This window comes from Arachis duranensis, chromosome 3 (assembly GCF_000817695.3).
Source record: "Arachis duranensis cultivar V14167 chromosome 3, aradu.V14167.gnm2.J7QH, whole genome shotgun sequence".
NCBI lineage: Eukaryota > Viridiplantae > Streptophyta > Magnoliopsida > Fabales > Fabaceae > Arachis > Arachis duranensis.
Window position 1 is genome coordinate 2,445,054 of NC_029774.3, and position 14,725 is coordinate 2,459,778.

Here is a 14,725-nt window from a genome sequence, read left to right on the forward strand (position 1 = left end):
AAAAAAGAATAAGCAGTAGAAAATGAAAAGGAAGAAGAGGAAGAGTTTTGAATTACGTAGAACTTATCAGAATAAAAATATACCCAAAATTCTTAAAAATTCACTCAAATGTCTTCGAGTTACACCCAAATATCTTCGTGTTACACATAAATTTACTATAAATACAGAAAAAATTTTCTCTAATGCTACATTTTTTTCTTCTGAATTGAATCACTCAGCCACTTGATTGGATTCAAAACAATAAAAATAGGAAAAAAAATTCAAATGAAAAAAGAAAGAGGAAAAGGAGGAGGAATATGTGGTATTGATGAGAAGAAATTCTAATGAAAAAAGAAAGAGGAAGAGGAGAAAGAATAAGAGGTAGTATTGATGATGACGATAACGAAAAAGAATAATAACAAAGAAGAACGTTAACAGCACAAAGCGTGTAAATATAAATGACTTATAAAGACTTATATAAAAAAACGCTTGTATGTAGAGAATAATTCTTATTTTTATATTTTTATTTTTAGTTATGATTCATAGATAAGCTTTCTTAAACAAAATCAACAATAGTAACTTTTGGCAATGTTTAGCTAATATTTTTTTATTATAAATATTTACATTACATCTTATGATTTTTTTTTTAATTTAAGTATCGAAATCTTTTAAAAGTATTCTCATACTCCAAAAACTTGATACGAGCTCTCCAAAGATCTTTGGATCAGAATGTCCAAGCCCATTGTTTAATTTTTTTATTTTAGATAACACTTTGAAATATATAATATTTATTAAAAAAATTTAAAGTCAATAGAAATTTACTAAATATAGTTCAAAGTCATTTTATTTTATATTTTTTAATTATCATTTATTTTATATTTATTAGTTAATGTTAATATAATTAAATAATATTAAATATAATAAATATAAAATTATAAATATTATACGTATAAAATTATGGACATTAATATCTCTCTATCCCTACCAATAAAACTTTTATGAAAAAAAATTATGTTAAACTTCGATCAATTAGTTACATTTTAAATTTACCTCTTACAAATTCAAAATATATATTACATTTTTTATATTTCTAATATAATATTATCGTACAAATGTATTATAACTCAAATAACATAATTTTTTATATTTATCTAAGATTGTAAATTTAAATTTCTTTATCTTTGATAAAAAAAAATATAATATTATCACGCGTGCTTTCAAAATTAATTATTTACATAAAATTTATATTTCTAAATAATCTTCATCAACTTTAGTATCGGAAATTACATGGATAAAATTTATTTACTGTAACCCGTCCAAAAAGAATTATTGTTATTGCTGTCACAACGTATTGCGACAAGAGCCATGGAAAAAAAAAAGCACTGAAAATTTTGAGAGTGCCAATTTATTATGAAAAATACAAAAACCTTTAATTTTATAAAACTAATCTTTTAGAGAGTCTGGATATATAAAATTTTAAGAATAAACATTCCGTCTAATGAATCCTTTATTTTTACGAAAAGTAAAGTAATTTTTATTTTAAAAAGATAATAACAGAAATTAATTTTATTAGAATTTTATTTAATTTGAAAAGAGAGACCTCCAAAAAATTGCTTTTAATAATAGAACTAATTATCTGTCATTATAATCTTTTTTTATTCTTGTTATTATAATTTATATTTTTTATTTTTATTATGTAATCATATTTTATTATTATGATTTTTTTTTTACCATCATTAACACCAATATCAGTATCATTAATATCGCCATTCTCTTCTCTCATTTCTTGTTTGATTCTATCTTTTTTTCTTTAAAAGATCTCTGTACTACAATTACTTTTCTTTATATGATATTACTTTCAGGACATATCTTCGAGAAATAAGATTTTTTTGAAGGAGATTTAAATAATCATATTGAAAGAGAAATGATAGGATATGGAAGAATCTATGGAGGTCATAGTTTTGGGATGGTTAATATCGAGGATAAAACTATTTTAGACTTTTCTCAACTTTTGACCTTTTTATCGCCATACATGTTTTAAAAAGAGATACGAACATCTTATAACCTATAGGAATGACATGACAAGCTCTCAAATCGACTTTTTCTTATCGAGGAGAGTCGACAGAAAAATTTGTATCAATTGTAAAATTATTCTAGGAGAGAGTTTAACAACACAATATAAGATGTTCGTCATGGATTTTCGCATTGAGCAAAAGTTGAGAAAAAATATCATACAAAAAGTCAAAAGACAAGGTGGTGACGGATAAAAGGTGGAGAACAAAGAGGCTTCTTAAGACGGGTAAGAGAAGAGGCAAAGTGGGAAGGGATAGAAGCGCGGAGAAAATGTGGAGGAAGATGCAGAAGTTATTAGAAGAACAGTAAAAGAAATTTTGTTGAATTTAGAGGGATAGGACCAAGAGACAATGAGTCCTGGTGGTGGAATACGAGTGCACAAGAAAAGATAAGGACAAAAAGAGAATACTTTAAAGAGTGGTCTTTGTGCTACAATACAGATAATTGAAAAAAATATAAGGCGACTAAGAAAGAGACAAAGTGGCTCTAAATGAAGTAAGAACAATAGCATACGAGGGTCTCTGCCAGTCTTTGGGTACGGAAGAATGAGAAAAAGGTATATATAGAATCACAAAGAGCCGTGAAATAAGAACAAGAGATTTAGATCAGGTTAAGTGCACGCATAAAGGATAAAGACGAAGAAGTTTAGGCTCAAGATAAGAAGATCAATGAAAGGTAGAAGTGCTACTTCTACGAGTTATTTAATGAAGAACATAAGACTCTTCCGAACCTTGGTCGGTTACGCATTAGGGAAGAAGATCAAAACTTCGACTACTATTAAAGGATTTGAGCCTTCGAGGTAAAAGAGGCTCTAAAACAGATGAAAAGTGGTAAGATAGTAGGACTCGGTAATATTCCGATTGAAGTTTGAAAGATCTTGGAGAGAAAGATATCAAATGGTTAACCAAACTTTTTAATAAGATTTTAAAGTCAAAGAAGATATCAAATGAAAGGAAAAAGAGTATCTTGGTACTCATGTATAAGAATAAAGGGGATATACAGAGTTGTGAAAATCACAGAGAGATCAAACTCATGCGCCATACCATGAAGTTATGGGAAAGGGTGATAGAATAGAGGTTGAGACAAGAGACACAAGTAACAGAGAATCAATTTGGTTTTATGTCAGCGCAGATCCACCGCTGAAGCTACATACATGTTAAAAAGGATGATTAAGATGTATCATAGTAATAAAAGGGATCTACACATGATGTTTATTGATTTAGAAAAAGCGTACGATAAGGTGCCAAGGGAGGTCTTATGTAAGATTTTAGAAATGAAGAGAGTAAGGATCTCATATATTTGTGCAATTAAAAACATGTATAATAGGGCTACAACTAGTATGAAGATTTAAGCTGGTGTGACAGAGAAATTTTCTATTGGTATATGATTACACCAGGGATTATCCTTAAGTCCATACATTTTTCACATTAGTCTTGAAAGTACTTACAGAGCATCTCCAAGAGCATGTGCCATGTTGCATGCTTTTTGCCGATGATATCGTCCTTATTGAAGGGTCAAGAGAAGACCTAAATAGAAAGTTGAATTCATGGAGAGAAGCTATATAAGTGTATGATCTGCGTATAAGCCGTAGCAAGACAGAATATATGGAATGTAAGTTCGCACCACTGAAGAAAACCCCAATACAAAGGTGAAGATTGGAGAAAACATCTTACGAAAAGTTAAAAGTTTTAAGTATCTTGGGAGTATCATAGAGGATAATAGAGAGATTGAACATAATGTAAATTATAGGATCCAAGTAGGTTGGTCAAAATGACGAAGTGCGTCTGTTTTTATATGTGAAAAAAAAAGTACCTTTAAAACCTAAAGGTAAATTTTATCGCACTACAATCAGACCGGCTATGCTTTATGGTACAGAGTATTGGGCGGATAAAAGAGAGCACGAACATAAATTAAATGTGGTAGAGATGAAGATATTGATATGAATGAGTGGTCATACGCGATTGGATAAAATAAGGAACGAAGATATAAGAGAGAGTTGGAGTAGCACCTATTGTGAAAAAGATGGTAAAATCGCATCTCAGGTGGTTTGGACATGTGACAAGAAGACCGACAGAATACACAGTCAGGAGGGTGGATGAGATGAAAGATTGACAAGGGGTGAAAGACAGATGAAGACATAGGAAGATCATCCATGAGTTGGTCAAACGAGATCTACATGTAAATTATCTCTCTATAAACATGATATATGATAGAATTCAATAACGCTGTTTGATCCATATAATCGACCACACCTAGTGGGACAAGACTTTATTGTTGTTATTGTTGTTGTTGTGATATTACTTCCAATAATGATCTTTCTCTACTTAACTAACAACGGTGAATTAAATTTTTTAAAAATATACTAATACTTTGTGGGATTTAAAATTGTGCATACCATGACTCAAATAAAAGTTAAGGTCTAAATAAACTAATCCAACTCCATAAGGGATCTAAAAAATCCCAACAAATTCGCACGGGTCAATCCACACGATCTACTCGGAGCACAGGTTCCTCAAACCGTGACCAATCTAACTTACATTGTAAGTAAGACATTCTCAAACCATAACAGATATTCATCCACAGCTCATCCACTACTCAGAACGTGGGATAACTCCCTCAATATTAGAGAGAAAAACACCCACTATCTACAAATGAATGAAATAATAACCAAGTCATCACTTTTAGCTATAAATACCCCGTTAAATTAAGGTATTTCTCAATTCCAATTCCTTTAAAGATGCTTAAAACTTTTGCTAATATAAGTTAAGTATCAGAATTTATTGCAGATTTTTCCACCATCGTCCAGTCCAACACTCAAGGTTGTCGGACAACTTTATCTCTCTATAAACAAGTCTGAGGCTTACTTCGTAGGAGTTTAAATTTCACGTCTAAGTTTATATCACATTGTTTTCAGGTATTCTCTTGCTTGAAACAAAAATCCTAAAAAGTTATAAATAAAGCTTTTAGAAAAAGTAATTTTTATTATTATTTGACAACTTTTTAAGTAAAGCGATTGTATTATTCCAAAATAAAAAAATTGAGAATTAAATTGTTCTTTTTATTAGACATAAATCACATTATTTTTCGTAAAAATAGACAAAAATAAAAATTGAGTCTTTGTTCAAATTTTAAATTCTTATAAAAATTAAAAGAAAATACAAATTATTCAATTAGTATTCAATGTTATGTGAAATGTATAATAAAAATGTCTATACATTAAAAATACAATATAATTATAATGTTAAATTAACTTTAAAATGTTTAAATGATATTTTAATCTCTAATATTTCAAAATATATTCTGACAGCTTCTACATCAAAGTGAAAGGTTCCACTAGAATTTATTGTGCACTTCAGATTGTAACTCGGTTCAATCTTGTTAAGAAAGCGTTTTCTTATTATAATTGGTAGTTTTGCCAACTCAAGACACGAGTATTAGAAGACACCTAAATTGGACACATTGCATTATGTGTAAGATTATTGTGACTTTTCATTTCCCCGAAAAGAAGATAACATAACACCATTGGATTCATCCATATAGCTTATTACTTTTCATCGTTTCATCAATCGGTGGAGGTAGGTCTCACTCATTATCCTGCTAGGACATTACTACTTTGAACTCTCTTTTCTTTTTATCTTTAGAAGAAGATAAGGAAAAAAAATTGCCATTTGCCACTTGTATTAACCTTTTGTCCTTTTCAAAAAAGTTACTAGAATTATAATTTTCTTTGAATTTTGACATCAAAAGCGGAGAAAGCCAAATGAGCAAACACGTGACAGTCTCAGCACTCAGCAGTGCTGCATGCAGCAATTAATAATGCAATTTTGTGTCCACGTAGTATTTTCTATTTCTAATAAAAAATTTTAGTAAAAAATAAAAGAGTAATAAAAACATGGATATAACATAATATTTTTGAAATTCAAAATATTTCGAATTCTCGATACAAGAGCCAAACAATGTAAAAAGCATTGGTCCGTTTGAAACTGGAGTCTAAGCAGTAAATTTGACAGAAAGTACCAGAAATAGTAACCACTGTACCCTTGATCAGTTCATCACGTGAAGCTCAGGCACAAACTCCATACATAACATTTTTGACTCAAACATTGTTCACACTTCACACCCTAAACAAAGCACTAAACTTGAAAATGAAATACACATAAAAAGACACAATATTCTAATGACAGAAGATGACCTTGAGTTCACGCGGAGAAGAACACTGATGCATGAGAGAAGGTGTGTCGTGTGCGAAGGTAAAAGCCTGAGGGCACGCGTGCTTGAAGAAGGTGGAATACACCGAAGGCTTGCAAGTTTGAGGGTTGTTGAAATGGTTCCGGCAACACAAGTCGTCCGTGTGAAAAGCTTCGCACCCACTCTTGCAAGCAACCACGGGGCCATGACCAGAAGGCACACGGTGTTGCAACGTCACGGGACACGTGGCAACCAGATCGCTCCGACAACCTACGACGGGACAAACGCCTTTTCCCTCGTGAGGCGTGATGGTGAAAGGGACGTTGAAACCGTCCACCACGCTCACGCCGTACGACGAGTAGTCGCCGGCGCCGTGGTGGACCTCGAACTGGGCTAAGGTGGCGGGAGCGGACCCTCCGGCCGGCTGCGAGGACGGGGTGGCCGGAGTTAGGTTGGATGGCGGGCCAGACGGTGTAGTTGCAGTTGTTGACGAGAGTGAGGATGAGGGAGTTAGCGGGTGTAAGGAGGAAAGTGGTGGCAAGCATTATTATGAGAAGTGAGTAATGAGTTGAAGAAGAAGAAGAAGAAGAAGAAGAAGGAGCCATTGCTGCTTTTTGTTTGTTTTTGTGGTTGTAAGGAAGACAAAGCAGAGAATGGTGTTTGTGGTGTGTTTGGTTGAAGGTATTTATAGGCACAAAGTGCAATGTTATAAAATTTGAAGCTTTAATAAATGAAAGAGATGTTTGCAAGAAAATAAAAATTAGCCTAAATTAATCTATACATAAATTGTATTATTTTTAAAATAAATATATAATATTAAATAAAATAATTTTAAATTATTATCTTCTTTACATTATTGTAAGGTCAATTATATGGTGCCTATGAATTGATACCTAAATTTTGCCTAACTTATCTTTTGTAGTAAGTTTTGATTTTTTAAAAATTATTTATTGTTATATCTTTTAAGTTAAATATTATTTTTTAACCTTTTTTAATAAATAGACAACATCTTTTAGACACCATAACATTCACTTTATTGTAATTGAAAATACCACTCGGTCACTCACACTCACACTCACATTCTCATACAAGTTGTGTTTTCCTACTCTTGTTGTCTGTGTGCTTGATAATTGAGCAATATTAATCGTCTCTTGAATATATTTGTTTATTCCTATTGTATTTATCTATCCTCACCTTGAAAGTACTTTTTATTAATTTAATTTAATTGAACAATATTCTAAACTTGTAGTGAATGGCTTTCTCTGTGCACATTAATATTTGCCGTTTGAAGCAACTTCTGCAAAGGCTGTCAAAACCCACAGACAAGACTCGTCAGTCGTCATCAGCCCAAACAGAAATGCAAAAAACTATGTGAATGCATTACTTATATCTGACTCAATTATTCAAGTTGATCTTATAATTTAAGTGCAGAGTTGGAAAATTAGTTTATAAACTAAACCAACTTCTCCCTTAAATAAAGTTTGTTTTAAGTTAAAATTATTCTGTAAATTTTTATAATCTTTATTCAATTTTCAATATCTCCAAGTTATCGACAAAAAAAGTGGAACATTCTCATAGTAATTGTTTTAGGCTAACAAATTTTATATGTGATATTTTTCATAGACTTTCCATTTTATGGCATTTTCTATATTACTAAGCCTATATTATTTTCACATTTTAATAATTATTTACTAAAATTTGATAACCAATAAATGTATAAATAATTTAAACCACAATTTTCTTAAATACTATATTTACCACAGTACTAAACTACTAATCTTATTTAGTACATAGAAAATAGAAAGTGATTGGCCACGACAAAAACGTTGGCCAAGTATTCCAAGAGGGGAAGAGGTAAGAAGCTCTGTTTACGAGGTCCATGTCGTCCAATTTTTAATTTCGACATGTTAACAAAACTTTCAGGACTAACAAAAACAAAATTGATCACATTTTATTCTCATATATCACCAAAATAAAAAAACACTCTTAAAATATTTGTGTACTAAATCTTGAATTGGACCATCTAAAACAATTATGATGATCTTCATTTGAAAAAAAAACAAGTTCTTGTATCTAAGACTCTTAAGTTAATTTCTGGTGAAGGCGAAATCAATATTTTTGGTATCTGGGCAAGAAATTAGATCGGGTTTTTTTCCTTATAATCCATGGTTTATTTTGGCTCATATACAAGTGAATGAAGTGATTTCTTAGCGTTGTTTTTATGGGGCTTCTCTATGCCCAATGAATTGAGTAGCGCAACTTCTTAAATCTTTACTTGGTTATGTTTTTGGATTGCGCAAAAACAGCCTGATTATTTTCATTTGACCCAAAAAGAAAACTATTAAAAATAAACTTGATTATTTTATCACCAATGAAATTATTTGTTTTTTTTTTCTATTCATCATCATCATCATTACTATTATTATTATTATTATGCATAGAAAAATAGTTATTAATTGAAGAGTATTGGAGAATATCTCCAGAGTTTTTTTTTTTTTCTAAATTAAGAAGCTCTCCTTAGTTTCAGCTTTATCATTGTAAGTCAAACCAAGTAATAATTGTTCCCCAATCCCCACTAACTACTCTGCCTCCTCTTAAGTCTAACGTTGTAAGTTAAAAGCATAAATTGGTTTATTAATAGCAAATATACAATGCTAAGATATCCAACAATCAACAAGATCAATGAATTTGATGGTGTTCTTAAGTTTTACGAGCCGCGTAGTTGATCGTTTAATTAGAAGACACGCATTTTGGCACGTTTGTTTTGTTCAGCATTAGAGTCTTTCGGTGATTTGATTTAAAATTCTAAATTTAAGCAATCATGCTATATGTTGGAAACATAGAATCTTCGGTTATGGGGGAGAAAAAGTGTCAGAGGAAGTCCTTTAATGATCAATTAATAAATAGGTTCAGGATGGTCATAGATTGGGAAAACACTCGAGGAAAAATAATAGCAGCTACTTTGTCAATGGTAAAATTATGGAAGCAATGATAACAATGAAATGATAGCAAATAAGAAGTCAATTCCATAATGATAAGGATAGTTAGAATGAAGGTGGCAATGGCATAGGATTCCAAGACATGTTGTAACAAACATTCTCACATAAAAATTCAAGTTCGGTCATCATTATATATAACAATAAATGTAGCAGGTAACTGCAACCCCATTAACAGGGAAAACCTTGTCTTCATAAACTCAGATTCAATAGCTAGAAGGAGAAGCATGCCAAAGATGAGAAGACAAATCGTTGTCCTTATTCTCTTTACACTCCTCATGATGCTTTCAGATTCTGCACTGAATCATGTTACTGCTAATGCTCAGGATATTCAGCCAGGTATTTCACATTCTCAAAGCAAATTGGTCTCAATTATTTTGCTCAATGTAAGTTTATATATTTTTTTCCCCTAATCACATTGATCTTTGTTTATACTCACACAGTTCAGTTCAAGCTAAAAACCCTACAGCCTATCCCACGTAGTGAACATATAACTTCATGGGTTAGTAACTAAAATCATTAATCACTAATTTCATGTTATAATTTTACACCTGGCGTTTTACTCAACAATCATGTTAAAAATATCACAGGGTGAAGAAAAGAGGACTCACAGAAAGCACCCATCAGGGCCTAACCCAGTAGGGAATCATCTCCCACCGACTAAACCATAGAGATGGAAATTGGAGCCACTCCTTTGGAATCAGTTTTCAGTAGAGACATCAATGCTCGCTCTTACTTCCGAGTTTCGACTAAGTGGGGATCAAAACATTTATGTACACTGGAAATTTCTTTTAGGAACATTGTGCCTGTAAAATATCCACTAGTGTATGTTGGGAAATAGGCAGTGCCATTAGCACCATCGTACCAGGCACTTCTAGTAGGGATTGGACTCAAGCTATTCTACCTGATTTTACAGCTCTGATCTTTCTATCTGCAGCACTCTTTTCGTCCACTAGTTCTAAACTATACAATCAGTTTCATGTTAAATTTATAATAAAATACGGTCATCCTTCAAATAAGAAGAGCTGCAAATAGAAAACGCATTCTGCTCAATACATTTTATTTGATGGGACGATGAGTACCCATAACACTATTTTTCTTGTACCCATCGGATACTTATCACTCAATCACCATAGGGAGGATGGTATATTATGGTAATAAAGTGATATGTAAACAATCGGTACAAGAAAAGCAAGCCACAAATATTTTGTCCACTGAGAAATGCTGTTATAGTAGCCCATGCCCCATCGTATTAGTTTTGAAGCTCCCACATTTCCAACAATAAGGTTTTTGTCTGCAAGATAATATTCAAATTCTCAAAAGGCTAGATACATTTGCTTTAGCTAAAACGTGAAACATCACTTAAACAAAACAGATATTTTGCAGGATTAAAATTACATATTCAATTGAATGGCCAATCCAAAAATGGTGCAATGCAATCTATTGAATATACAAGACTAACTTCTTTGCCAACTGTAGAAGCATATGCTTCTTCTTGTGCAGCTTCTGATCCCTACATAAACGCGTCATGGGATTGAATAATTTTAGTAAATGAGTACAAATGAAGGTTCCAATCAACACGTATGGATTATAACCAAAGCAGCATTAATAGTTATGGCAGTGAGGGAAAAAATATACAATAAAAAAATGCAAAAATATGGGAAAAGGGGGAGGAAGATGAAGGACTTTACAAAGATTTGGCCGACAAACCCTTCATTTACATCATGCTACACCTAATAACTATCTATGTCATAGAACAAGGACTGCCTCAATTCGCCTGGAAGTAACAACACTTTTGCTAAAGTCTATGATGTAAACATCATGGTCCTTTGTTAGTTGTAAAGCAAGACACTGACACCGACATTCTTCATACCATCTTAGACACGAGTGAAATTAAGGATAGCGTTGTTTTGTGTATAGAGTTTAATTTTGATGCACTGACAATATAAAACATTTTACACAGTCGTGCAATCATATCCGTTCTTTTGGATGATTATTAAAGCAATTAATGTAAAAAGTAGTTATTTTTACTGATGTAACATTACGTAATTAGATGCACGTGTAAAATTATTTTACACTGACAGTGCATCAAAATTACTTGTGTATAATACCAGTTAGCTTATTATGAAGGTTTCTGTAAAAATCATATCAATATGATATTTTTACTTTATTTAATTTGTTCCTCTCCAAAAGATAACTTAACTGCATGAATTTGTGACCAAGAAACTGAATGTTGAATGTTTACCTTGTTACTCTCTTCATCTGAGCCATCATCAGAATCAGTAGTAGATGCCAAAGGTTGAACTTCTTCCACTGGTAGTGCCTTGCTTGACTTTTTCTTTTTGTCCTCTTCTTTTAACTGCCTAAATCTGCAAAGTATGATCTCGTCACAAGAAAATTCCAATAGGAGTAAACACTTAAGCTGCATCTTGTTCCGAAAAAGCGAAAAAGAGAAGAGAAGAGAAGAAAGAGAGAGAGAGAGAGAGAGAGGGGGTTCTGACCTTTCACCAGCTTTAGCTGGCTGGGAAGCTGATCTTTTAGCACGTCCTGCTGTGATAATTCCACCAGCATTTTCATCTACAACAGGTTTTGCACCTCCTAATTTGCGCAACCATACTTGTTGAGCTGTGCTCAGGACATTGTTTGTAAACCTAATAAAGAATTAGAAAATGAACCAGTAATGAAAAATTTTCTTCTGTCTTAGTGCAACAAAAATGTTGTCATAACTCAGAACCATCTAAAAATATAACCCACAAACTGATCATGATAAAGCATTTACTTGATGAATATATTATTCCCTACAGAAAGAAGAATTGCAGCAGACATATTACGATTATGACTTTTAACCAAGTTGGACTTGCATAGAAAAATGATGCAGTTGCCTTCCATGCTATATAACAGCTAAAAAATGTTTAACTTATGGCAAATACGTGAAAAATTAACATTATTAACTAAAAAGAATTCCAAACATATATTTGTGAGAAACTAACCAGTAAATTGTTAGCCCGGATGGAACAGAGAGAGAGAAGTAACCAATCATGAGTGGAAGAAACTTGAAAATAAGAAGTGTATTCTTTTGGGTAGGATCATTCGTCTGTCAAAAGAAGTCATCTAGGCATGCATTGCAAACCAAAAAATAAAAAATAAAAAAAATGACGGAGATTTGATATGTTTACCTGAGGTGGCTTCATGACTTCCATGGAGACGTATTGAGAAACAACAAGAAGAATAGGTAAAACAAGATATGCAGCAGTATCGTGCCAACCCAATGGTGGATGACCATCCTGCACAACAAATGTTTATTATGATAGGAAGAAATAAAATGGAACAAATGGATGTAAAAGATATGATCCTTGGCACATGATGTGGAGAACGCGGAATACCCAAAAACATGATGAATTCCAAATTACTACAATAGCTTTTATCAAAATATGTATTACAGTCATATCCAACTAGGACTACAATGGCTGTAAGGACTGAAATGTGTGCCACTGTCAAACCATAATGTCAAAAAAAATAAACAAATGCAAGCTATCATTTCACCTTTGAAGTGCAAGATAGATTTCTTACCACAAAAGGGAAAAGCCAAGAAATTCCAGCTCCACTTTGTCTAGCAGCTATGGTAGTAGGACCTCCAAGAGATGGGATCCAAAAGAAACCTTCTGTTAACAATCCCTTCATATCAAAGGATTTTCCATAATTAGCAAAAATCACATGTTATGTGGATAATTTGTCTATCAAATATTCTACTCAATTTACAAAGGTTTATAACATTAATTACCTCATTTGCAACATTTGATAAAGCTTGGTAAAGACCAATCCATACTGGAATTGTAGCCAATGTTGGTAAACAACCTACACAAGATGGTGAAATTGCAATTGAAGCAAGAACTGTATGTCAGTATGCATATAGAAAATTTATGAATCATGTGAAAACATTGTTGTCAGTATAACTATCTCTCTTTTAAAATTATATTATTTGAATATTTGGCCATCATATGGTGGTGCAACTGATTCATGATAAGGTAAGTACTATTCATTTCATATGTCAAGGCACCATACCATCAGAACCAAGAAAAAGAGAAGCAAGAGGAAGACAAAAAGCACCTGCCAATGGGTTAACCCCAGCCTGCCTATATAGCCTTGATGTCTCAAGTTGTATTCTTTCCTTAAAAGAAGAAAAACAAAAGGAAATCGTTTAGAAAAACCGTGACATTATGATTTTAAGGTAAAATAAAGCAACATTTACCGGATCATCTCAGATGATTAATAAGTAAGAACCAAAAACATCCCTCACCTGATTGCCGGCATATCTTTCTTGAATGGCCTTAATTTTTGGTTGAAGATTTTGCATAGCGAGTGTTGATTCAACCTAATAATATCAAATAAAATCAACAATTGATTTTATATAATTGAAAGCTCAAATTCATTCATAGTTTGTTTATAATGTTTTGAATAATAAGTATCTTAGTCTATCCTTGAATAACAAAATATTACAATTACTTCAGCATGAAGGAAGCAAACTGTTATACTATTTTAGTTTCCTTTAGGGAAATCACATAATTGAATGGTTTCAAAAATTTGCATTCAATAACCACTATAGACTGTTATAACTTGCCCAACCTGTTGCTTTGTCAAGGGAAGTGTAGCAGCCTTAACCACAACTGTGAGCAATATGATAGCAAATCCATATGCATAAGGTACATGCACAGCAGAAAGACCATCCTTTAACACCTGAAATTTAAAAATGATAGCATGAAATCTGGAACAATAATAAACACGTAAATTTCCAATTATAAGCTGCTAAGTCCAAAGAAATTTTCACTCGACAGAAAGATACGAAGAAATAACATGGAACAAATGTGCTTCCATTCATCACTTGGTTTGAGTTCTACTCCTCCCTTAAAAAATCTCCTCTTACATTTCAACCGTGTAACAAAACCACAGAGGACCAAGCGCATTGTGCAATTGGCGAACAAGGAGCCACTACAGAGCGCAGGAGCACTCCTCTTTTGAACTCCAAGTATAGCTTCCCAACACAGCAACACTTTCCATATAGCATAAAACCAAGGTTCAAGGATCGTCATAGAGTGACCAATCTTTGGAATCGGATATAGAATAGTCAATATTAATCGGTAAATAGTCCTACATAATCTTTAAAATTTCCAATCAAATTCGAAGCTGAAAAGTTACATTAAACACTAAACAAGCATAACAGGCATACTAATAAACACTTAATCAACTCTAACTGAATAATTAACTCAGCTCTGATTCTTAACCAACTCTAACTGAATAACTATCTAACTAACTAACCAACTTTCTTTCTAACAGAGTAGTGAACATTATTATGTTACCTTGAGAACAAACTCCATGGCTTCGGAGATGAATCCGAACCAGCCTCCGTTCTTCTGCACGGTGTCGGCGGCGGCATCGGTGGAAGTCCCGGTGGCGGTGGCAGCAGAGTCGGCGGTAGCGACAGCAGCGTCGGC

General features: G+C 32.7%; 3 protein-coding genes across 3 annotated transcripts in view; 1 reads left to right on the forward strand and 2 right to left on the reverse strand.

Moving 5' to 3' along the window:
- Window positions 1–6,009: 6,009 nt before the first annotated feature.
- On the reverse strand, window positions 6,010–6,902 carry LOC107476858 (osmotin-like protein). The gene is given in 2 exon segments (XM_016096782.3): window positions 6,010–6,659; window positions 6,661–6,902. Coding segments are annotated over 2 exon segments (618 nt in total). The 5' UTR covers window positions 6,846–6,902; the 3' UTR covers window positions 6,010–6,226.
- A 2,422-nt stretch (window positions 6,903–9,324) lies between these two features.
- On the forward strand, window positions 9,325–10,172 carry LOC107476857 (CLAVATA3/ESR (CLE)-related protein 46). The gene is made up of 3 exons (XM_052258939.1): window positions 9,325–9,575; window positions 9,680–9,738; window positions 9,827–10,172. Exons 1-3 carry the CDS (start codon window positions 9,464–9,466, stop codon window positions 9,905–9,907), a joined length of 252 nt encoding a protein of 83 aa, XP_052114899.1. The 5' UTR covers window positions 9,325–9,463; the 3' UTR covers window positions 9,908–10,172.
- Window positions 10,173–10,638: 466 nt separating this feature from the next.
- Window positions 10,639–14,725, reverse strand: part of LOC107477088 (inner membrane protein PPF-1, chloroplastic) — a gene marked incomplete in the record, with an annotated part of 4,352 nt that continues 265 nt past the window's right edge. The window contains 11 exon segments of the mRNA XM_016097052.3: window positions 10,639–10,749; window positions 11,482–11,605; window positions 11,738–11,887; window positions 12,227–12,330; window positions 12,413–12,520; window positions 12,807–12,911; window positions 13,018–13,091; window positions 13,344–13,404; window positions 13,534–13,608; window positions 13,860–13,970; window positions 14,591–14,725. Coding sequence (XP_015952538.2) covers window positions 10,639–10,749; window positions 11,482–11,605; window positions 11,738–11,887; window positions 12,227–12,330; window positions 12,413–12,520; window positions 12,807–12,911; window positions 13,018–13,091; window positions 13,344–13,404; window positions 13,534–13,608; window positions 13,860–13,970; window positions 14,591–14,725 — 1,158 coding nt within the window.